This window comes from Boleophthalmus pectinirostris, unplaced genomic scaffold (assembly GCF_026225935.1).
Source record: "Boleophthalmus pectinirostris isolate CB_2022bp ecotype Guang Dong unplaced genomic scaffold, ASM2622593v1 HiC_scaffold_18, whole genome shotgun sequence".
NCBI classification, from domain to species: Eukaryota; Metazoa; Chordata; class Actinopteri; order Gobiiformes; family Gobiidae; genus Boleophthalmus; species Boleophthalmus pectinirostris.
Window position 1 is genome coordinate 44,244,334 of NW_026571133.1, and position 25,443 is coordinate 44,269,776.

Genomic DNA, 25,443 nt, shown 5'->3' on the forward strand with positions numbered 1-25,443 from the left:
TATGTAGTTATGTGAGTTAATACTCTTGTGTACTTGTATACATCTGGGTACATGATCTTAGGATCTTTTAGGTTTTATGGTCCTCGCGTATTGTGTAGTTTCGCCCATCACCTGATGGGGGAAGCAGTACGCAGTGCACAGCCTGCAGGAAAGGGAGAGAAGAGTAGAATGTGTCCGCCATGTTTGATAGGGGCAGTGAAGCTCTGACCCATGGATGTATTAACAGACGTGACTAGACCCATGCCCTGAACCGTGACCGCGCTGAGGATGTGCGCCCTGGAGCTGTGAGGAGCGGAGCGACGCACTGACACTACCCGGACAACTGCACAGAGGAGGCGGCAAAGACACAACATGGTGCAGACGTGCTCTGCGTACGGCTGTAAAAACCGCTACCACAAAGACAAAGAGATCTCTTTCCACAAGTGAGTCCAGTTCTGTCCCCCGTGGAGTCTCGGGTCAGTTAGCATCAGGCTCCAAAGTGTGGAACCAGAGGACATCTGACCACACGCAGTGCACACCTGTACCACCTGGCGCAAAACGGTGACCACGTACATTCACGTCACGTTCACAGTTTTCCTTTGACATTCACGTTGCCAGTGTATCTCCCAGAACCATGGGTTAGATCAGATGCGCCCACAATGAAAGCGTCCCACCTCAAATCCGTGCCAGACCTCTAAACACTTTTGTTCAATAATCGACCAAGTTCGTTTTTGCTAGTGGCGAGTTTTACTGGTGAGATGTTTCAGGACTAAACCAGCTCTAATTCACTGTTAAACCCACTCTGTACATCCATTTGTGGCAATCAGACAGCAGCAGCCTAATCCTGCGCACTGACAACTATTTTAAACTGGTATATATGTGTGTGTGTATAAAATTTATCATTTAGTTTACCCTAAGACTATAAAAAAAAAAAAAAAAATTGTTCAAAATAAATGTGGTAAACATGTGGTGATGGCACAGGTTCCCTCTGGCGCGGCCGGACGTCTGTGACAAGTGGGTGTCAGCCATGAGACGAGACAACTTCAGACCCACCAAGTACAGCAGCCTGTGCTCACAGCACTTCACCCAGGACAGCTTCAAGAGGGAGTGCAACAACCGCGTGCTCAAGGAGAACGCCGTGCCCTCCGTCTTCTCCTCCTGCCTGCGCATCAAGGTGCCCACCCCAGCACCATCCACAGAGCATCCACAGAGCACCCACCCACAGCACCACACACCCCCAGAGCATCCACAGAGCACCCACCCACAACACCACACACCCCCAGAGCATCCACAGAGCACCCACCCACAACACACACACCCCAGAGCACCCACCCACAGCACCACACACCCCCAGAGCATCCACAGAGCACCCACCCACAGCACCACACACCCCCAGAGCACCCACCCACAGCACCACACACCCCAGAGCATCCACAGAGCACCCACCCACAACACCACACACCCCCAGAGCACCCACCCACAGCACCACACACCCCCAGAGCATCCACAGAGCACCCACCACACACCCAGACACCCACACAGCACCACACACCCCAGAGCATCCACAGAGCACCCACCACAGCACCACACGCCCCCAGAGCATCCACAGAGCACCCACCCACGCACCACACACCCCCAGAGCACCCACCCACAGCACCCACCCACAGCACCCACCCACAGCACCACCCACAGCACCACCCACATAGTATCCACAGAGTACCCACCCACAGTATCTATCCATGCAGCACCTACTCAGCACTGCTCATGAAGTGTTTAATGCCATACTGTAGAAGATTTCAGTCAGAGCTATTGGGTTTCCATGGAGACGGACAGGTGGCGGGCTGCCTAACAGTAACATAAGTTACATAGTTAACTTTTTAGTTCCTAACATCTTAAATGGTTTGTGTTCCAGCATGAGTGCCGGGAGTCCTTTCCTCCTGATCTGCACTTCCCTCTGCGCTCTGACCCTGGGGAGCAGGGGGAGGAGCCTGTGTCACATGACCAGACAGCAGCAGTCTCATGTGACCACAACTACACGGCGGAGGACTCTGCGTGGCAGAAGAAGCGTATTGAGCAGCTAGAGGAGCAGGTGGAACGTCTGCGCAGACGCCTCAAGAGCAGCCAGCAAAGATGCAGACGACAGGAGAGGCACATCCGACGTCTGCGCAACACTCTGGGGCTGCCCGCGCTGCCCACAAGCCTGGACCAGAACTGACCCGTGTAGTTATGTTTACCTGTGCGCCTGTTCTCAAACTGTGGTGCACACACTCCAGACTCTTGTGTAGTTCAGCAGCGCTCAAAGGACCTGTGCCCCGATTCTGCAGTCCTATACCTCTTCTCACTTCACAGCACACAGTGGTCTCATTCATACTTTAAGAGCTGCTTTAAAATGTATTTGTAACTTGGAGAAAAATAAATTAGTTCACATACATGGACAAACATTGGGCTAACCTGACCCTGTTCCTAAACATAACCCAAACCTGAACCTATTCGTTACAAATGTCAAAAGAGAAATCAACATAAAACTGTAGAACGGGGGAACAAGTGAACCTCACAAGTGAACCTCACAAGTGAACCTCACAAGTGAACCTCACAAGTGAACCTCACAAATGAACCTCACAAGTGAACCTCACAAGTGAACCTCACAAGTGAACCTCACAAGTGAACCTCACAAGTGAACCTCTCATGTGAACCTCTCACGTGTCCCACATGACTCCTCCCTCAGACTCCACACGCCTCTGACTGCTGGATTCTTCACACTGAGAGCAGAGCTGTGCCGTAGTGATCACAGGCTTTACACTTTATACAGGGAAAGGTCTGTGATGTCCTCCTCAGTCCTCCTTCTTCTCTTCCTCCATTTCCTCCTTAGTCTCCTCTTCAGTCTCCTCCTCAGTCTCCTCCTCAGTCTCCTTCTCGGTCTCCTTCTCGGTCTCCTCTTCAGTCTCCTCTTCAGTCTCCTCTTCAGTCTCCTCTTCAGTCTCTCCTCAGTCTCCTCAGTCTCCTCCTCAGTCTCCTCTTCAGTCTCCTCCTCAGTCTCCTCCTCAGTCTCCTCCTCAGTCTCCTCAGTCTCCTCTTCAGTCTCCTCCTCAGTCTCCTCCTCTCTCCTCAGTCTCCTCCTCAGTCTCCTCTTCAGTCTCCTCCTCAGTCTCCTCCTCAGTCTCCTCAGTCTCCTCTTCAGTCTCCTCCTCAGTCTCCTCCTCAGTCTCCTCCTCAGTCTCCTCTTCAGTCTCCTCTTTGGAGTTTTTGCAGGTCGTGTGCATTCTGAGCCAGGGATGAGGCTGACCCTGGTTTGTCTTTCTCTAGAACTACTGTAGGAGTCCTGTTTTATCCAATCCAATCTACTTTATTTCTATAGCACATTTCACAAACAAACAGTTTCCAAAGTGCTGCATAGATACATAATAATAACAATAATAATAATAAAATGATAAAATAACTACTAAAATAATACTAGTCTTAAAGTAATAAAACCAGTAAAATAAAATAAGAACAAACATCATAGACTAGAAATAAATAAACCAACAAATAAATCAATAAAACCAATAAAAACACATAAAAAAACACAGAGGAGCACACAACTCAATGGTATTAAAAGTGGATGTTAAGACGAGACTTAAAACTCTCCTCTTTGGGGCTGTTGGGACGTGGGGGGGCAGAGTGTGCCAGAGTTTAGGGCCAACCACAGAGAAGGCCCTGTCCCCCCGGTTTTAAGTCTCGTCTTAGGCACCCTGAGCTGGAGCTGGACCTCAGACCTCAGGAGGTATACATTTGGATGAGGTCTGAGACGTACTGTGGGGCCAGTCCATTCAAAGTTTAAAAAGAAACAATAAAGACCTGTTGTGTAGTTTAGCCCACTTTAATAGTACTGTGTTTGGACCTGATGTACTTGCAGAGAACAAAATACTGTTTGTAGGTGGTATCTGGTGTGAAATGTTTGATCAAGTGTGTCTCACCCACCCACTTGGAGTTATCTAGAGAGCATGCTCCTTGGGCCATCCCTATTAAAAAAAAATGTATATGCACAAAAAAGAAGCACACCTTTGACCCTTGCTCATTAAAAATGTGCATACAGTTTTTGTGAACAAAAAAAAAAGTGGTTTTAAACATGATAATGGTAACTGCCTGAGCCTGAGGATCTCCGGATGTGAGTCAGATTTAAGCCGGGACTCAGTATGAGACACTGGAACTTGTTGCTCCCTCTTGGTGCTGGGTGAGGCTGTGGGGCCACGCACAGAGGAGAGACCCCCTCCTCTCTGAGACATTCCCCAGCAGCAGATAAGAGCAGACCCACCCTGTGCTCTGTAAACACTCTTGTTTCCCCTGTGTACACACACACACACACACACACACACACTCTGATGAGTCTGAGTTTATGAATGATCAGTGAGAGGAGCCTGGAGAGCCACCATAACATCTCAGACCTCATGAGCAGCATGTGGCCTCCACCAACAATACAAGCGATTCTAGTCCTGTGTCCTGAAGACTCTCACAGACACACGGTCCACACACACGAGCCACCGCCTCACACACAACACACATCCATCTGCTGAGCTTTCTTCACCAGAAGCAATAATCCACTGGGACTATCCTGGGGCCTGGTGGTGGCTGTGGTTGGGGGGAGTGTGACTTCAGTGGGCCCCTCCCTGTCCCCCGGTGGGTCCCCGAGGTCCTGTACTTGGACTGTGACACCACAGCGGGCCGTGCCAGCGCAGAGCTAACGGACACTCATCGTGCACGCCATCCTCCGTAAGTATTCTTGTCATTTTTGTCTTATTAAAGGTGATTAGACTGAAACTAGGCTGCATGATTTGGTCAAAATATGTAATTAAAATTTTTCCCGAAAAGCATTGCTATTACGATTTTACGATTTGTAATTTGTAATGGTTAGATAGCAGGATTCTGTTCAACGTTCACATTTTAAAGATGTCCAGGAGCATTTAACAGTTGAGGAAACTCAAACCTGCCCCAATAAACTAAAGGAAGAATTCCATGTATTTCACAACAAGTTTGTCTAGGTCTAAAGTCGAGGGGTAGCAGCTTTTACAATAAGAGGATATTTTTTTTGCAAAAAATTATATATATATTTTTAAATTGTCAGTCTTTGTGATTTGCTAATTAAACCCATTCAAACTGCAATTTTGATTTAAACTCCGCCCACAACCACATTTCAGAAAGAGCTGCTCAACTGAGTGGCACCTAGAGGGGAAGAGTGAGGGGGGAGGAGGGGCTGGCTGTAAATCAGGATAGTCATGTGTGATGTCACCAACTACTAAAATGCAAACGTACATAGTTTCAACGAAAACTAAAACTGACTAAGAACAGTAGATGCTGCTATTAAACCACATTTACAGTTTTGTAGTGAAAACAAGTAGATTCAATGTTTAGTTACACGTTTTCATTCTTCACTCAGCTGAACTCTGTTGCCATGGAGTTCCTGGAGGCATTTTACCGCAGGAAGTTAAAGAAGAAGCAAAAGAAGAGCGCGATGTTTCACTCTGAGATGCAGCTAAACCGAGCCCCCTCTTTGGCCAGTGTCGGTGCCACGGCAACAGGTGGAGAAACCACGGCAACAGGCCTCCTCACCAGAGTCCTGCACCTCACCAGGTCTCATGACACGCCTTCTCCCTGACATGTCCTCTATATGCTCTGTACATAACAGGCTCTAGTCACGCTTACGTCCCAAACCAGGAAGACGTTTGGAAACATGTGATTACAACTTCTGACAGGATCTGTTCGCTGTAGTAAGTCTGACAGAATTTAGAACAAATGAGAAAATGTCCCAGTTTTCTTCATCTCCAGGTCATTGTAGCGTTCTTTTATGTTCAGCTCAACAACAATTCCAAACATAGCTCAGTTTTCATCATTTCTCCACTGACAAACAACTCTGAGTGCACTGGTACATGTGATGAGAAGAGATGAGGCCAAACTCTAGATGATTCCAAACAGCAAATACATCTGCAGTCTTCACTTTACAACTGATCACATTTACTTCAGTGGGTTTGATCACATTTGGTCGGTGAGTCCAGTGTCGGGATCTACACAGGAAATTGTCATTGCATGTTTCCAAACGTCTTCCTGGTTTGTGACATAAGCGTGAATAGAGCCAATAGCGTCAGCAGCCTCACTGTCAGAGCCGCCCCTTCAGATTTTCACCGTTGCGCTAAAATTAAATAATATTTAAAAATGCAGCAGTACACAGGGAGTTGTGGGTGGATGTCAGTGACAACATGTTAAAAAGTACACAAATAAAACAAATACTTCAATGAAGGACACGTCTGTGTTTAAAAAGAGAAATGTTTGTGTCTCAGTGCTAATGCTAATGTTGAGGCAAACGTACATAGTTACAAAAATGCTACAAAACCAGAGCATTCTACATGAATTGTCTTTATTTTAATTTATTTTTATTTGAATAGGTTGTTTATTTTATGTTTTTTGATTTGAATAAAAGGAACTTTTAGCTTGACAAGAATTCATTAGAGTGTAAATTTGACTTTGTCTTTGGGAGATTAGCTGCTAACACCAAACAGATCACTGTGCTACGTTTGATCTTTCTCAAAATGTTATATCTGCCCAAAACAACATTTTAACTTTTTTTTTTAATAAGTTACACTTTCATTTTTGACACTGAGTCTTTTCAAGTCCATGCTAAGTCACCCCCCCCTTCAGAGCGCTATCCTAACACACTTGACGTGCTAATAAAGTTTTGCATGATGTTTTTGGAGAACGTAGTGTGGGAGCACGGGTGGAGCATCGCACAGAATCTCACAGCGAACTGTCAGGAGGATTTGAAAAGGGCCTGGGAGAGAACCAAAAAGAAAACAAACAAAAAAAAACTGATTTGGCATAATACCCCCTCTTTAAAATCTGCTAAATATCCTTGTCTCATTGTGTAATTCATCAACATTCTTAGTAAGTTTATGAAACTTTCAGGATGATAAAGTCATATTAAAGTGAGAGCCAGATAAAAAGCATCATGCATTCAGAGTTACTTTTGCGCTGTAAATTGTCGTTTAATCATATTTCAAAGCTTCATTCTTCATTCTCTCCACACTGGTAAGATACTGTTGTAGAGCCACAGCTGCCCAGGGCCAGACTGACAGAAGTGAGGCTGCCAATCTGACTGAATCAAGAGCCTTGCTTAAGACAAAACAGTGTTTTTGCCTCTTCCCAGGCCCAGCTCTGCAGAGCTTCTGAGATCTGACAAGATCAGGATTTTACAAACCCCTGGCACAGGACACTTCTGTTTTAATAATAGGAATCTCCTGACAATTGAAAAAAAGAACATGTTTGTACTGATCTAAACTACAGGGTTAGCAGTTTTTATGCAGAATAACTAATGCCATCCATTTTTAATTGTGATTTTGATTCATTTGCAATTGCTGTTGCATCCCTAATTTCACATGTGCGGAGCAGGACAGGGCAGGCACAGGCTCCAGTGGTGAGGAGGGGCTGGTTCTTCCTGAGATAAGCCCCAAACAGAGTGCTATTCTGGGCTCTAGATCAGCAGTGTCCCAGTGTACTGGAGCCTTCAGCTGGACTCCACATCTGAGCCTGTCTCCCAAAGGTCCACAGTTTATTCTTCTCTTTAGCCACCATCCCCAGTGTCTGATACCATCACTTCCTGTTTATCCTGAAGTAAACATATTCAAACGGCAATGTGAGCCATGCCCTGTGCTCCTTCTCTTTAGGCTCCTCTTTTCACTTACAGACTTCAGTCATGATTAAAGGAACAGTATGTAGCCTGTGCTCTTACAGCGTTAATAAATATAGTAGAGTATGTGGACAGGCCAGGCCTCATGTGAAAGCTCAGGACTTCCAGAATTTACTCACTGAGCTGTCAAGGCTTAGATCAGAGTGAGTCCTTTTAGGTTTAACCTAAAACCTGGTAAAACAAATGAAAGACTCGTGTGAGGCTCATTCTGCTTTCTGATTGGATAATGAGAGTTTTCAGAACCAAATATTAAATTATAACATAAAAATCTTGAGTGTCATTTCCAAATCAGCTTTACAATTGTGAAAGTTATATTTGATTTAAAAATGTTGACCTTGTATGTGGGGACACAGTCAGGTCATGTGTGAATTATAGCAGTGTGAAAAACAGTGGAGATGAAGGACACACTTTACAAGGACCTGGTTAATACTTCTGTTTCAATTCTTTATTAGTAACTAGTAATTAGAGCTTCAACTAAGTGAACTAGTTTATTAGAGGAAGAGTCAATTCATACAACCACCTGCCAGAACTGTCCAAACAAACAGACTGTGTGAACTGTTATGGCCCATATAATGTGTATGTAGCATGTACTGTGTTGCTGCGAACAGGTGTGCAGTTGTGTGTGTGTGTGTGTGTGTGTGTTGGTGCATACAGGTGTACAGATGTGTATGTGTGTGTCATGTGTTAGTGTGTAAAGATGTGTACAGATTACAATCAGAATTCATTTGTCATTTGTGTGTCATGTGTGGTGTTGGTGCTTACAGGTGTACAGATGTGTATGTGTGTGTCATGTGTTAGTGTGTAAAGATGTGTACAGATTACAGTCAGAATTCATTTGTCATTTGTGTGTCATGTGTTGAGTTGGTGCTTACAGGTGGACAGATGTGTATGTGTGTGTGTGTCATGTGTTGTGTTGGTGCTTACAGGTGTACAGATGTGTGTGTGTGTGTCATGTGTTGTGTTGGTGCTTACAGGTGTACAGATATGCGTGTGTCATGTGTTGTGTTGGTGCTTACAGGTGTACAGATGTGTGTGTGTGCGTGTCATGTTGTGTTGGTGCTTACAGGTGTACAGATGTGTGTGTGTGTGTGTCATGTTGTGTTGGTGCTTACAGGTGTACAGATGTGTGTGTGACATGTTGTGTTGGTGCTTACAGGGGTACAGACGTGTGTGTCATGTTGTGTTGATGCTTACAGGTGTACAGACGTGTGCGTGTGTCATGTGTTGTGTTGGTGCTTACAGGTGTACAGACGTGTGTGTGTGTGTCATGTTGTGTTGGTGCTTACAGATGTGTGTGTGTGTGTGTGTCATGTGTTGTGTTGGTGCTTACAGATGTGTGTGTGTGTGTGTGTCATGTGTTGTGTTGGTGCTTACAGGTGTACAGATGTGTGTGTGTGTGTGTCATGTGTTGTGTGTGTTGGTGCTTACAGGTGTACAGATGTGTGTGTGTGTGTGTGTGTGTGTGTGTCATGTGTTGTGTTGGTGCTTACAGGTGTACAGATGTGTGTGTGTGTGTTATGTGTTGTGTTGGTGCTTACAGGTGTACAGATGTGTGTGTGTGTCATGTGTTGTGTTGGTGCTTACAGGTGTACAGATGTGTGTGTGTGTCATGTTGTGTTGGTGCTTACAGGTGTACAGATGTGTGTGTGTATGTGTGTGTCATGTGTTGTGTTGGTGCTTACAAGTGTACAGATGTGTGTGTGTGTGTGTGTGTATGTGTATGTGTGTGTCATGTGTTGTGTTGGTGCTTTCAGGTGTACAGATGTGTGTGTGTGTGTATGTGTGTGTCATGTGTTGTGTTGGTTCTTACAGGTGTACAGATGTGTGTGTGTGTGTCATGTGTTGTGTTGGTGCTTACAGGTGTACAGATGTGTGCGTGTGTGTGTGTCATGTGTTGTGTTGGTGCTTACAGGTGTACAGTTGTGTGTGTGTGTCATGTTGTGTTGGTGCTTACAGGTGTACAGATGTGTGTGTGTCATGTTGTGTTGGTGCTTACAGGTGTACAGACGTGTGTGTGTGTGTCATGTTGTGTTGGTGCTTACAGATGTGTGTGTGTGTGTCATGTGTTGTGTTGGTGCTTACAGGTGTACAGATGTGTGTGTGTTTGTGTGTCATGTGTTGTGTTGGTGCTTACAGGTGTACAGATGTGTGTGTGTGTCATGTGTTCTGTTGGTGCTTACAGGTGTACAGATGTGTGTGTGTGTGTGTGTGCCGTGTGTTGTGTTGGTGCTTTCAGGTGTACAGATGTGCGTGTGTGTGTATGTGTATGTGTGTGTCATGTGTTGTGTTGGTGCTTACAGGTGTACAGATGTGTGTGTGTGGGTGTCATGTTGTGTTGGTGCTTACAGATGTGTGTGTGTCATGTGTTGTGTTGGTGCTTACAGGTGTACAGATGTGTGTGTGTGTCATGTTGTGTTGGTGCTTTCAGGTGAACAGATGTGTGTGTGTGTGTGTGTGTCTGTATGTGTATGTGTGTGTCATGTGTTGTGTTGGTTCTTACAGGTGTACAGATGTGTGCGTGTGTGTGTGTCATGTTGTGTTGGTGCTTACAGGTGTACAGATGTGTGTGTGTGTCATGTGTTGTGTTGGTGCTTACAGGTGTACAGATGTGTGTGTGTCATGTGTTGTGTTGGTGCTTACAGGTGTACAGATGTGTGTGTGTGTGTATGTGTCATGTGTTGTGTTGGTGCTTACAGGTGTACAGATGTGTGTGTGTGTGTGTGTCATGTGTTGTGTTGGTGCTTACAGGTGTACAGATGTGTGTGTGTGTCATGTGTTGTGTTGGTGCTTACAAGTGTACAGATGTGTGTGTGTGTGTGTCATGTGTTGTGTTGGTGCTTACAGGTGTACAGATGTGTGTGTGTGTGTCATGTGTTGTGTTGGTGCTTACAGTGTACAGATGTGTGTGTGTGTGTGTGTGTGTCATGTGTTGTGTTGGTGCTTACAGGTGTACAGATGTGTGTGTGTGTGTGTCATGTGTTGTGTTGGTGCTTACAGGTGTACAGATGTGTGTGTGTGTGTGTGTGTTGGTGCTACAGGTGTACAGATGTGTGTGTGTGTCATGTGTTGTGTTGGTGCTTACAGGTGTACAGATGTGTGTGTGTGTGTGTCATGTGTTGTGTTGGTGCTTACAGGTGTACAGATGTGTGTGTGTGTGTGTGTCATGTGTTGTGTTGGTGCTTACAGGTGTACAGATGTGTGTGTGTGTGTGTGTGTGTCATGTGTTGTGTTGGTGCTTACAGGTGTACAGATGTGTGTGTGTGTGTGTGTGTCATGTGTTGTGTTGGTGCTTACAGGTGTACAGATGTGTGTGTGTGTGTGTGTGTCATGTGTTGTGTTGGTGCTTACAGGTGTACAGATGTGTGTGTGTGTCATGTGTTGTGTTGGTGCTTACAGGTGTACAGATGTGTGTGTGTGTGTGTGTCATGTGTTGTGTTGGTGCTTACAGGTGTACAGATGTGTGTGTGTGTGTGTGTGTGTCATGTGTTGTGTTGGTGCTTACAGGTGTACAGATGTGTGTGTGTGTGTGTGTCATGTGTTGTGTTGGTGCTTACAGGTGTACAGATGTGTGTGTGTGTGTCATGTGTTGTGTTGGTGCTTACAGGTGTACAGATGTGTGTGTGTGTGTGTGTCATGTGTTGTGTTGGTGCTTACAGGTGTACAGATGTGTGTGTGTGTGTGTGTCATGTGTTGTGTTGGTGCTTACAGGTGTACAGATGTGTGTGTGTGTGTGTGTCATGTGTTGTGTTGGTGCTTACAGGTGTACAGATGTGTGTGTGTGTGTGTCATGTGTTGTGTTGGTGCTTACAGGTGTACAGATGTGTGTGTGTGTGTGTGTCATGTGTTGTGTTGGTGCTTACAGGTGTACAGATGTGTGTGTGTGTGTGTCATGTGTTGTGTTGGTGCTTACAGGTTGTACAGATGTGTGTGTGTGTGTGTCATGTGTTGTGTTGGTGCTTACAGGTGTACAGATGTGTGTGTGTGTGTGTGTCATGTGTTGTGTTTGGTGCTTACAGGTGTACAGATGTGTGTGTGTGTGTGTCATGTGTTGTGTTGGTGCTTACAGGTGTACAGATGTGTGTGTGTGTGTGTGTGTGTGTGTCATGTGTTGTGTTGGTGCTTACAGGTGTACAGATGTGTGTGTGTGTGTCATGTGTTGTGTTGGTGCTTACAGGTGTACAGATGTGTGTGTGTGTGTGTGTGTGTCATGTGTTGTGTTGGTGCTTACAGGTGTACAGATGTGTGTGTGTGTGTGTCATGTGTTGTGTTGGTGCTTACAGGTGTACAGATGTGTGTGTGTGTGTGTGTGTCATGTGTTGTGTTGGTGCTTACAGGTGTACAGATGTGTGTGTGTGTGTGTGTGTGTGTCATGTGTTGTGTTGGTGCTTACAGGTGTACAGATGTGTGTGTGTGTGTGTGTGTCATGTGTTGTGTTGGTGCTTACAGGTGTACAGATGTGTGTGTGTGTGTGTGTGTCATGTGTTGTGTTGTTGGTGCTTACAGGTGTACAGATGTGTGTGTGTGTCATGTGTTGTGTTGGTGCTTACAGGTGTACAGATGTGTGTGTGTGTGTGTGTCATGTGTTGTGTTGGTGCTTACAGGTGTACAGATGTGTGTGTGTGTGTGTCATGTGTTGTGTTGGTGCTTACAGGTGTACAGATGTGTGTGTGTGTGTGTGTCATGTGTTGTGTTGGTGCTTACAGGTGTACAGATGTGTGTGTGTGTGTGTCATGTGTTGTGTTTGGTGCTTACAGGTGTACAGATGTGTGTGTGTGTGTGTGTGGTGTCATGTGTTGTGTTGGTGCTTACAGGTGTACAGATGTGTGTGTGTGTGTGTGTCATGTGTTGTGTTGGTGCTTACAGGTGTACAGATGTGTGTGTGTGTATGTGTTGTGTTGGTGCTTACAGGTGTACAGATGTGTGTGTGTCATGTGTTGTGTTGGTGCTTACAGGTGTACAGATGTGTGTGTGTGTGTGTGTGTTGTGTGTTGGTGCTTACAGGTGTACAGATGTGTGTGTGTGTGTGTGTGTTGTGTCATGTGTTGTGTGGTGCTTACAGGTGTACAGATGTGTGTGTGTGTGTGTGTCATGTGTTGTGTTGGTGCTTACAGGTGTACAGATGTGTGTGTGTGTGTCATGTGTTGTGTTGGTGCTTACAGGTGTACAGATGTGTGTGTGTGTGTGTGTCATGTGTGTGTTGTGTTGGTGCTTACAGGTGTACAGATGTGTGTGTGTGTGTGTGTGTCATGTGTTGTGTTGGTGCTTACAGGTGTACAGATGTGTGTGTGTGTGTGTCATGTGTTGTGTTGGTGCTTACAGGTGTACAGATGTGTGTGTGTCATGTGTTGTGTTGGTGCTTACAGGTGTACAGATGTGTGTGTGTGTGTGTCATGTGTTGTGTTGGTGCTTACAGGTGTACAGATGTGTGTGTGTGTGTGTCATGTGTTGTGTTGGTGCTTACAGGTGTACAGATGTGTGTGTGTGTGTGTGTGTCATGTGTTGTGTTGGTGCTTACAGGTGTACAGATGTGTGTGTGTGTGTCATGTGTTGTGTTGGTGCTTACAGGTGTACAGATGTGTGTGTGTGTGTGTGTCATGTGTTGTGTTGGTGCTTACAGGCGCAGGGACTCTCGCCCTCACTCGTGGCACTCCACCAAACTGGGAGAAGGTTCCTCTGAGTCTGTGGAGCACGTGAGTGGGAGGAGCAGTGTTCATTCCAGGTTTGGACACTTCACATCTCGCACACAAAACAGGACTAAACTCATCAAGAGAGAAAGAAGCAAAACTAAACTCCTGGTGTTTGTCCTCAGTGCGGCCGACCTCCTCTCAGGCCTGAGTTCTCCAGGGGGGGTCAGCTGGAGCCTGGAGAGCCTGGAGCCTCACACCTCAGGCCATCCTGGGTCTGCTCATCTGGGCTCACGCAGCTCCTCCTCCTGTCTTCAGCTCTCCTCCACCAGGTGCCTTTACAAACATGTTCTCATTTCACTTATTTACCATAAAAGCACTAAAAATATATTTTTTCACCTGCAGTTCAGTCATCATCAGAATAAACTTGCTATTCATATTTTTTCAGGTCATCCAGCAGTGACCTGCTCCACAGCAAGAGAGACTCTGCCTACTCCTCCTGCTCCCCCAGCCTCAGTTTCCCAGAAGGCCTTGGTGTTGACAGTGAGCGCTCCTTCTCTCTGGAGAGTATCCAGCAGACTGCTGACATGAGGAGCGTCCATTACAGGCCTCATGGTTTAGACCCTGAGAGCCGAGCCGGTCGAGTCAGACTGAGGGAGCAGCCAGGTATGGCCCTGTACTCACACAGCAGAGACAGCCGCTCTCTCCATGCCACAGCCAATGTGCGAACTTCAGACTTTAGTCCAAAGTGTGCTTACTGCCCTCAGCTCAGGGTCTGTAACCCTGGGCCGGACAGTCCACTTCTCATTCAAAGACATGCCTGATACATGATAGTTCAAACTGTTGAGTGTATAGAATAGATGAAAAAGTTCACTATTTTTAACACTATCATTTATGCTATGTTGTGTTTCTATGAACAGCGAGCGGAGTGTGTTATCATGGTGCCACTGAAAATCGACTGCTGAACCGCCACAGTCTGGGTCCCATTTGGAGTACTGGCCAGAGTTCCTATGAGAACCTGAAGGGGGCGCCAGCTCCTCAGCGGCGCAGTGAAACCTACACTTCAACTTCCCAAGAGCGGCCAAGCTCCTGGTCCAGTCTGGAGCACGCCCGCTCCCTGCGCTCTCTACGGTACCAATCATGGGAACTTCCTTCCTTTTTGGGACAAAAATGATGTTCCCATGACATCGGTTTAGTTCAGATCTGGGTTAAAATAGGTTAAAGTTGGATCTGGGTTAAAATAGGTTAAAGTTAGGGTTTTAGGTTAAAGTTGGGCAAATAGTGACTATGGTTAAAACTAAGATGAATTTTCCCCAAGAAGGAAAATTTACAGAATGAACAGGAGAGGACTAAGCACCAAACCTTGGGGGACCTTGTGACAGTGGAGCAGTGGAGGAGAATATGCAACAGATAAACAAGCAATACATAAAACAGTCATATGTGTTAGTGATTTTATTGCATTAGCACAGTGTAGCCTGGTGTATACATTGTGTAGATCTGCCCCTCTGATTAGACTTTCTCCTCAGGTGTCAGCAGAAAGGCTCCTGGCCTCACCCCAGCAGCTCTACACCGTCAGCAGGTACTACTCTTTGTACTTCATGTACATACAGACATCTGCAGTACTACACTCCGTCTGTACTTAGAGTCTGTACTTCATATACATACTTCCCTCCTGATCGTACAGGCTCATCCTCACATACAAGTGCCTCCAGCTTCCACTGGAACACTTCTGTAATGTTGTTGTTTTGTTCCAGCTAAAGGCTTGTACATGACTGAGGGGCAGCTCCACACTGTGATAGAAAAAAGCCCAGAAAGCAGTCCCAGCAGCAAGCCCAGACAGGCCCAGAGCCCAGGGCCCCTCCAAGAGCCCCTCACAGAGTCCCCTTGGCCCCCTAGTCACTCCTCTGGATCCAACCTTGGACTTTACCCAACGCCACATAGGGACCACTGGAATGGATACTCCCACACTTACCACAGAGCTCCAGAGGCAGAGCGGTAAAGCCTTTTGTTTCATCTGGGTTCTGCAAAATGAAGAGTTTAAACTTCACTTTTTACTTTAGATCCCTTAAAGACTCCCGTGATCAGCTGGATATGTTCTCGTCAGTGGCTTGCCTCGGATCCTTGTCCTGTCATTCAGCCCCTGCCCCACAGTCCATAAAACCACAGCGCTTGGACCGAGAGCACCCCCTGACGCGACAGGAGCACCCCCTGACGCGACAGGAGCACCCCCTGACGCGTCTGGAGAAGGCTCTGGTGGAGGTGCAGGGGGGAGAGAGCCCCTGTCTGTCTGTCTTGGAGAAGGTGAGCCGATTGGAGCACCGAGAGCGGGCCACAAGACAACAGGGCCTGAGCAACAGCAGGCACAGGACTGGCCCCAAGCAGGTACTCCCCAGCACTAATACAACCACTTTGAATTAAAACAGTGATGTGTTTTACTCCTCTACTAACTCATAATACATAATAGTACATTTTTACTTATATACTGTAGTGCATTTCATTACACTCAAAGACGCTTCACAAAACAATAACAAAATGAATCTAACTAACTATGCAGAAAAGATAAAGTAAAAATTGTAACTCACATTCAGATTAGGATTAAAGGATTAAAAGGCGTTTTGAATTGGGGACAAGTAGGAGGATGAACAGAATGAACCGGAGCAATCCAAGCACCGAACACTGGGGGACACCCTGGGACAGTGGAGCAAAACTGCACTAGTACAAGCAAATTATAAATATTCAGCTCTGTCTTTTCTGTGTGCCCTTTGATGGTGAAAAAAAAACAGACTTACTGAAGCATGTTTTAAAGAATATTGCCAAAAATAATCCCAAAAGCCTTACAAAATGTTTGTGGCGCTTGACTACTTTATTTGACAAGTAAATTGGAGGTGTATGAAACATCCAGCTGAGGACTGGTTCAAACCAAACCCTTCTCTGTTCTTCTTTGTTCTTTTCTGTTCTTCTGTGTTCACATTTGTGTCTTGACTTGTGTAGGTGGACGACAAAGGAACATCACATGGAGCAGAAGATGTGAGGAACCTGCCCGGTAGGAGCACCTGTCACACCCTGAGTCATGGAGGAGGCCCTCAAGAGAAGCACAGGTCAACACACAACCAAAGTCAGAAAGGGTTAGTACAGGCTCAGGCTGTGCTGAAGGATGCTCATGGTATATCCAAAATACACTGTACAACTTGAGGAGAGATGAAAGGAGCTTTTTGTGTGTAGGAAACACCAGTGTTACTGTGACCCCCAGTGGTGTAGTGGTTTAAGTGTTTAGTGCTCACATGGTCTTGTTACCACCTCTGCATCTCAACTTTGTCCCTTTTTCAAATGTCTCCACCGTCTGTCTCTTCATTTCACTCTGTACTTGTTGTGTCTAATAAAGCCTTTGGGGCTCCACACACCTTGACTGGAGAAGCCAAGCCCGCCACCCTCTGCTTATCGTCATGGGAGAAGTGAATGTATTCAAACTCCTTCTAAAATGAGTGGTCCTGTTTACTGTACACTGGAGTTTAAACAGATGGACAGTGACCCAAAGTTGAATTATTCTGAACCAAATTTGACAGGGATTTTCTTAGGGTGACCAAATTTCCATTTGTGAAAACCAGGACACCGTACCAGGGGGCGGGGTGTGGGGCCTCGTCATTGTCACTGAGCTGCTCTCACCTTGTGAAGCTGGACACTGAAACACATGTGCTGCTTTGTACACTGTGCACATGGCCTCCCACTTGTCTCGACCGGGATGGAAAGTGGGGAATTTCTTGTACAAGTCATTGTTAAATGTGCATTTGCGCTTCGGCATGTTGCAGACTGACCAACTCTTTGAGTCTGCCCGCTCCTTCTGAGTCACAGAGAGCTACGAGAGCTGTTCAGTTTAATGGCTCAATGAAATGTAATGAAAACCTGGACATTTGCATCACTTTATTAAAACGGTCAGGACAGGACATGTAAAAAAACTGACGTATGGTCACCCTAATTTTTATTGCCAGCTTGGAACTGCTACAGATGATGATGATGAGAAAAGCCTGAGTTTGGGGATATCCAAGGCAAAGATTATTAAAGATATAAAGTAAATATAAATCCACTGTGTTCCATTACCATAGTGTGTGTCTGTTTTCTCTTTCTCAGGTCATGCCAAGACCACAGAGAGTCTCAAACTCAAGTGTTTCAGTCGACCTCCTTCAGATGCACAAGCCTGCAGTGTGCCCCATCTGTGCCCCCACCGCCTGTGCCTCCTAAAGGGAACACTTACCTGGACAAAAGAGACCCCAAACAGCTGCCCCCACCAGAGAAGACCAGACCAAAGACACTGCCCAAGCCCCACGCAGGAGTATTCACATCTAGGCCCTCTGCTCACATGGTCAAAGCCCCAGTGCTCAACCTACCCACACCCGCACCCCTCCCTGCACCCACGGCTGCAACCCCTCCTTCAGCCTCTCCCCTCACCAGGATCTGCGGCCGTAAGCGTCTCACATGGGACCAGAAGAAGAGGTCCTTCTCGGAGCCTGAGTGCATGAATGAGATTGGACTGACTCACACGGACAGCACAGCGCTCCTCAGACGAGCAGGAGGTAAACAGTCTGTTCTTCACTCCTCAGTGCTGCTGCTTTAGGAGCACACTGGAGGATTATGGACTTGTTCTATTGTTGTGACGCTTTGACCAACCAGATTCAAACATTCACATGACATGTGCCTCACATATCACTCTGTTAGTAGAATTGATCTGAAGAGTTCTTGTGTGTACTGTCTGTAATGTTTGCTGTGATACTGTTCTTCAGACACCAGTGTGGCTGACCGCAGGAGGATGTTTGAGCAGGCGGCCCAAGGACTGGTGGGCGGGACTTCTGTTGTGGTGGGCGGGACCTCGGAACAGGATACACAGTTTGGATTGGAAAGGAAGTGCAGCCAGAGAAAGGGGCGGAGCCAGAGGAGACCTCACAGTGCGGTGCTCCAGCCTGACCACACTCCTGCAGGTGAACAGCAGCTAGATCAAAAAAAAAAAAAAATAAATAATAATAATAATAATAATTTAAAAAAGATTTTCATTGGTTTCATTGTAAAAAAACAGAATGATATGATCCATACTGTGTATGTGTGTATATATACATACACATAGATACAGTAGTACTGTGTACTGCTATGAATGTACTATGTACTCATCAGGAGTACAGTTCATTTGTCTATGTTCTGTCTACTCAGACTCCGTGGGCCTGGTCACCTCCTCCAGCCTGCTCTCTCTGCAGAACTGTGCCCAGGAATCACACCTCTTCTCTGGGAAAGGGACCCTAAGCTCCCCCCTGGCCCCTGGAGGAGAACGCCACAAGTCCCGCTCCACTGTGTTCTATCCAGGACGAGTGACGGCCCCTCGCGCCCCTGCCCTCCAACCTCCAAAGTACAAGACGCATAAAAACTGTCTAATGTTTGATGAAAATTATTCTGTTCTGTTCTCAATTCTTCAAATAATCCCCATCGTTCTGTACATCCTCATCCTGCAGCCTTGATGCAGCTGTGTCTCTGGGTGCAGACGTCCACCAGCCTGCCCCTGTGTCCCACAGCCTGTCCCTCTGCCGGGAGGTAGACAGTCCTCTGAAGAAGACTCCATCTGAGGACAGACCAGAGAGGACAAACAGATCCCTCTGCTCTCTCCCAGGGGGCGCTGTGGAGCAGGTATTTGTTATACTCCCAGACAGGGGACAGAAACAGTTTTGCCTCTTGACTGTATGGTGTTCATCCAAAAGGAAAATGTACAAGTAACCTGGCTATTTCTACTAGCAACTAAGCACTGTAACTTCTTACAGAATTTGAACTGAATTATTTCACCTGCCTCTATAAATCTTAAATAGTGTGTCTGAGCAAAATATGTCCCAGAACAGAAATATAGTATAAGCAGCTCCTGAGGTCAAACTAAGTCCACTGTGTTCTATCTGCATCTAATTTTAAAGTGTCCCACTGTTTGTTAATCAGGATGTGCATGTTAGAATGCTAGTTAATGTCTGCTTTACCATGACATAAACCTCACCCAGGTCCCAGAGAGTTGTGAAAAGTGCTTATAGAGTGAGACAAACCTGGACACTTCCTCCCAAACTGCATTTAAAGAATGACAATGTTTCAATCAGTGGATCTCAGTCAGGTCATGACCTGACTATGTTCACTGTAGTAGCCTTGCACCAGTGGGGCGTATACCTATACCTTTTATGAAAAGTGCTCATAAACTCATTGTGGTGAATGATACAATGCTCAGAATGCTTAAGGAAGAATAACATTGGACCACTGCAAACTAGTTTAAAGCCGTAAAAATCAGGCACTGCTCCACTGTTTTGTAGCTGAGCCTTTGTGTTTGTGTCACAGGCTGGAAGGACGCTGGCTGGACTCATCTCTGAGAAGGAGAGTTTGGCTCTACTCAGGTACAGGCCTCCTCCATCTGCAGGACCACCCCGTCTGACGACCAGCACCTGCCACCACCTCTGACACTCACCACCACCTCTGACACTCACCACCCCCTCTGACACTCACCACCACCTCTGACACTCACCACCCCCTCTGACACTCACCACCACCTCTGACACTCACCACCCCTCTGACACTCACCACCACCTCTGACACTCACCACCCCCTCTGACACTCACCACCACCTCTGACACTCACCACCACCTCTGACACTCACCCCCTCTGACACTCACCACCACCTCTGACACTCACCACCACCTCTTAGACCACAACCACCTCTGACATTCTCCTCTCTCCTCATTTTTAGTTGTTTTAGATTCAGTCCTTTCTAACGCTCAGTGATCAGCTTGAGGTTTTGTTTTTGTTTTTTCTGGAGATGTGTACAGCTGATCCTCTGTCCAGGCACATGCCCCAGTGGAGCTCAAGCACCTGTCCCTTAGCATTGTGCCCTTTAAATGTCCTCATGATCAACAGACATTTGTCTGCCTGTCACGGCTCCCAAAGTCCACTAGTGACCTGCATCCCTCCAATCAAAGCACACACATACTGCTGCTGCTCAGACTCAGACCCCAGATCCAGATCCAGCCAGTCAGACGGTCTTTTTGAGTTTAGGAGGAGCGTATGGTCTTGGGCATCAAAGACATGGACTAAAGTGTCTCTGTATTTCAGAGTTGCAGAGGGGCCTTCAGCAGCCGAATGGCTCTCTCCTCTTCCTCCTGCGGCCCGCAACCCCACACCAGGTACACACATACGTGCACTTTATTTGTAATTGTCTTGAGTATTTAAATGATGTGAATATTCATTAGGACCGGTTAATGAGCAGTACCTCCTACAAAAGACCTAACAGTTTTAACTGTTGAAAACTGTTGTTTTGAAATGTTAAAGCTGAATATGTCATCAAATTACTTACACAATTAATTACACAGTTCAAATAGGGTTGATAATTAGATCAATATTTTTGGATTTCCCCTACATGTAAACCCACTGTTTAAAGAACACATATGAATTTATTATTATTATTTCTACCAGATCTTAGTGTAGGAAACAGAGAAATGTTTGTTTTTTTCATTTTTTTATTAGGCATTATTTAAGTTTTTTCTAAACATGAAATGCTAAAGCAACTAAACTCACGAGCATGAGCAGGCCATTAACAATACAAATATACTGTAAATGTTTAGTTTGAATAGAAACAGTAGATTGTACCGGTCACAGATACAGACTCTGCAGTTCACACACGCTCCACATGAAGCACTGATGGATTTTGGTTTGGTTACAGATCCACTCTTGGTACCAGTCTCACGTAGGGAGCGGACACAGCGCAGCAACCTGGCTGCCTCTGTGGGTCTGCCCTGTCCTCTGTCCAACACACCCCACCCCCTGTCCGACACGCCCCACCCCCTGTCCGACACGCCCCACCCCCTGTCCGACACGCCCCACCCCTGTCCGACACGCCCCACCCCCTGCCCGACACGCCCCACCCCCTGTCCAACACACCCCACCCCCTGTCCAATATGCCCCACCCCCTGTCCGACACACCCCACCCCCTGTCCGACACACCCCACCCCCTGTCCGACACGCCCCACCCCCTGTCCGACACCCCCCACCCCCTGCCCGACACGCCCCACCCGCTGCCCGACACGCCCCACCCCCTGCCCGACACGCCCCACCCCGCTGCCCGACACGCCCCACCCCCTGTCCGACACGCCCCCCCCACCCCCTGTCCGACACGCCCCACCCCCTGTCCGACACGCCCCACCCCCTGCCCGACACCCCCACCCCTGTCCAACATACCCCACCCCCTGTCCAACACGCCCCACCCCCTGCCTGACACACCCCACCCCCTGTCCAACACACCCCACCCCCTGTCCAACACACCCCACCCCCTGTCCAACACACCCCACCCCCTGTCCAACACGCCCCACCCCCTGTCCAATATGCCCCACCCCCTGTCCAACACACCCCACCCCCTGTCCGACATACCCCAGCCCTTGTCTGTCACATCTAACCCTCTGTCCAACACATCCCACCCCCTGTCTGACACGCCCCGCCCTGGGTACAGCTCGTCCCCCTCAGATGGACGGGACACAGCTGCACCGGCCAGTGGCAACCAGTTTGAGGCTGGTACAGCCAATCAGAACATGGGTGGTGACAAATGGAGTACGATTGGTGGATCTGAAACAAAGCATCAGCCTCTGAGGGAAAAGCGACCAATAGGATGTGAGGACAAGGGCAGCGTTGTGCATGGAGCTGATGGTGAAAATGAGTAAGACTCTTTATATACTTTAAATTTCAACATAAAGAAACAATCTACGCTCTATGATTTAGAGAACATATTCTAAAACTACATGTTTTAGCATATGAATACAGGAGAGAAATCTTCCAGGATGAATATTAGAGGCAGTCGAATTGTAATTGTAATTATAAGAATTACTCAAATCAATTCTAAAAGTTATGTAATGAAAATAACCCTATTCTGAAAGACATGGGCCCGCATCCTGCCCCTGCAAACTCTGGGCTTGTGTACAGCTGTGTCTCATTTTCGTGCATGCCCTACTGACTGCATACAGCAGGGGGCAAGTTTTTTTTTATTTTTATTTTTATAAAGTGTCTATTAGATACTCCATGTTTGCAGGAGCAGAACGAGGGCCCATGTCATAGATAATTTTCATTATGACTTAAACAGTGTGATGCATTATCTCACATGTCTCCTTGTGCCTCATCCAGCTTCAGTCCCCCTGCACTCCCACTGAAGACAAAGCCCAGTCCCCCTGTCCTCCTGTCCTCCTGTCCCTCTGTCCCCCCAGCGTCCAGCCCAGATGAGGTGGTGCAGAACAGTCTGGGGCTGGACTATGAGCCAGTGCCTGTGCGGCTGCAGAGCCCAGAGGAGCAGAGGGTCCAGGAGCTGCTCCAGAGACTGGTGAGTGTCCTCTGAAAATACAGACAATATAGTACATGACCTACAACAGTCTCCAAATGAAAGCAACAAACACATTTACATTTTCTTTGCTGCTGCTGATCCAGTTTAGCCCTTATTTTGATCACTTTGGCATTCAGTGCTTACAGCACCTGGTGGTTGAGATGGGTGAATTAGAACATCGGTTCTCAGACTCATTATGTCCGAATACAAAAACATGATTTGATCAGCAAAATGGGCTGATCACACATGCAAGTAATAATCAGCATTCAGAAGCTTATTATTACACTGTCAGCAAAATTTCATTGATGTGACAACTTGTTAGATTTTGGTCAAACATCATTATTAAAAGCCTGTATTATTTTTTCAAATAATAAAATCATTTTCCTCACTATATCCAAGTTCGTGCGATCAGTATCAGTTATGATCAGTATTGGCCAATAAAAAATTCAGACCTGATCGACCTCAAAAATAATGATGCCACAGACCCACTCCACCGTGTCCCTCCTGTTCTACTGCTGCTGTTGGACTTCAGTGCAACATGCAGTATCCTCATGATGGGACAAATACAGGTCTTCTTCTATTCATTATATTCTTATTCGTGTCTCATGTATTCTCAGGTTCACAGTGATGGCTCTCTAGCACCTCTCATGGACGTGTGGGGTAAATCCACTGTTGACGTCCTACTGGAGATTTGTCCAAACAGCCCCCTGTTTGCAGAACTGTCACAGGAGCAGAGAGGGAGCAGCCCGCAGGACCACTGGTAAACACACACTGGCACAAGTATTCTCTCAGTCCTGTAGAATATGTAGTAGTTGTAGAAGAGAATGCAGAGGTGTCATTAGTAAAGCTTGTTTTTAATGGTCATAAAAGCCCTGATAAAGCAGGAGAGTGGAGAAAAAAAAACATTCTTCACAAAGATCATCTGTGTGCAGGAGCCGGGGGCCCACGGATCTGAGTTCAACACATGAGCTCATCTCACAGAAGGTACAGCCCTTTACATCAAATACCAATACTGTACAGAAGTGTTGTGTGACCTGTGACGCCCCCTAGGTGGAGCTGTGTGAAGCGCTGAGGAGCTGCATAGAGAGTTTAGAGCGGGAGAAGGCGGAGCTGAGTGCTGCGTTCAGGGAGCACACGGAGCTGGGGGCCAGAGTGGAGGTCTGGGTACAGGAGCAGTGTGAGGCTGTGCACAGGGACAAGTACCTCATGTTCACTGGTATGACACATGCTAATCTGAAACTAAAACTACTGCAAATATTTTTTACAAAGTATCTGGAATAACATACTAGAATGTTCTGGAGCAAGTGGTGAAAGTTCCCCTGTGTGGCTTTAGGTTCTTATATTATGGCTTTTGTTCAGTCACCCTCTCTCTCTCTCTCTCTCTCTCTCTCTCTCTCTCTCTCTCTGTGCTGCAGGTGACCTGGAGCGGGTGGTGAACCTGCTGCTGTCTCTGTGTGGACGCTTGGCCCGAGTGGAGCGCTCACTGGCCTCGCTGCGCCGACAGGAGCCTGCAGAGGGCAGCACTGAGCTCTGGGTAAGCCTGCAATACCTCTGTTAGACTAGACATGGATTTATCTTGATAAACTTGCTGTTCTTGGTTTCAGGACTCTCTTGTTCATAAGCGCAGCGTCCTCCTGCGTCAGACCCAAGACGCCCTGGAGCTAAGGGACCACCTGGAGCGGCGGCAGTGCACAGTGCACTCGTTCCTGCGCCTCAGTCTGAAACCCTCCCAGCTGCAGCAGTACCAGCACCTAGTCAGCTCCACGCCCGCTCTGCTCATCGCCCACCGCCGCCTGGAAGATGCGCTCCAGCAGAACCAGGAGCAGCTCAGTCTCCTCTTGGACACGCTGCCTCTGGAGGTGACTCAGGCTCGGGGGTGGAGCCGGGTGGGCCTTACTCTGTCAGCCACGCCCCTACTCCTCTTGCACTCACAGGCTCCGCCCAAATGGTACCCAAGCTCTGCCCATGTGGTACCCAGGACATCCCACCTAGACTGTCCTGTCACCGTGACGACGCTGTAACTGGAGCTGAGGAGATACAGCAGATTTCTCCGACTCATATCAATGCATTCACCTCACCATGTCTTTACAGAACCATCTTGACCCTCACAAATGGCCTCACTTTGTATTATTCATCCATTCCCCTTTTCATCATATTATGGGCTGGAGCAGTATTCAGACCACACTGCCACCTGAGCCGCTGCTGCAGGAGGCGCTGTTCATTTATCTGTAGGTTATTTTGTAACAAGCTCACTCTTCAAATGGAGCAGGAGGCAGAAAAAACAAGCTGAGCTTTGGATTTCCTTGTGTTCTAATGTAAATCCATTTAATGGCCACAGCAGTGCAGACCGTGTGTGACCATTAGGGGGCGCCCACCACAGAACTGTTTCAAAGCTACACTGTAGGCATTATTTATGCACTCCACACACACTGGTGTTCAGATACAAGTGTAACCACAGCTGCCCTGGGCTACACTGACATGGGTGAAGTGTCTTGCCTAAGGACTCTATTGTTTTTGCCCCTCCACTCCCCCTCCCTTCCCTCTACCTCCTCTCTCTCTATCCTACTTTTCAGTGTTCATGCCATTGTCTTTGTGCAGACCCTCTGCAGGGCTCTGTTCAGAAGTTCACTGAGCTGAATGTTCTCTGCACAATAAAACCTTTTTAAACTTTGTGTTCTGTGTGTGGCCAGGTAATTATTATATTGTGGGAACTCAAATCTGCACACACACACGCGCGCGCACACACACACACACACACACACACACAC

The 25,443-nt window shown here is 47.1% G+C and overlaps 2 protein-coding genes across 2 annotated transcripts; both read left to right on the top strand.

Annotated features, from left to right (window-relative positions):
- Nucleotides 1-169: 169 nt before the first annotated feature.
- On the top strand, nt 170-2,673 carry LOC110159934 (THAP domain-containing protein 1). Its single transcript, XM_020924532.2, has 3 exons — nt 170-422; nt 961-1,153; nt 1,892-2,673. Exons 1-3 carry the CDS (start codon nt 352-354, stop codon nt 2,192-2,194), a joined length of 567 nt encoding a protein of 188 aa, XP_020780191.1. The 5' UTR covers nt 170-351; the 3' UTR covers nt 2,195-2,673.
- A 1,462-nt stretch (nt 2,674-4,135) lies between these two features.
- shroom3 (shroom family member 3) lies at nt 4,136-24,696 on the top strand. The gene is made up of 24 exons (XM_055153219.1): nt 4,136-4,725; nt 5,390-5,583; nt 13,308-13,409; nt 13,500-13,646; nt 13,763-13,980; nt 14,235-14,445; nt 14,841-14,893; nt 15,069-15,309; nt 15,375-15,696; nt 16,306-16,412; nt 17,440-17,882; nt 18,090-18,284; nt 18,511-18,703; nt 18,807-18,978; nt 19,660-19,715; nt 20,428-20,498; nt 21,035-21,748; nt 21,832-22,021; nt 22,483-22,675; nt 23,293-23,435; nt 23,608-23,659; nt 23,726-23,891; nt 24,091-24,209; nt 24,280-24,696. The coding sequence occupies exons 2-24, from the start codon at nt 5,405-5,407 to the stop codon at nt 24,694-24,696; spliced, it is 4,704 nt and encodes a 1,567-aa protein (XP_055009194.1). The 5' UTR covers nt 4,136-4,725; nt 5,390-5,404.
- The last annotated feature ends 747 nt before the right edge of the window (nt 24,697-25,443 follow it).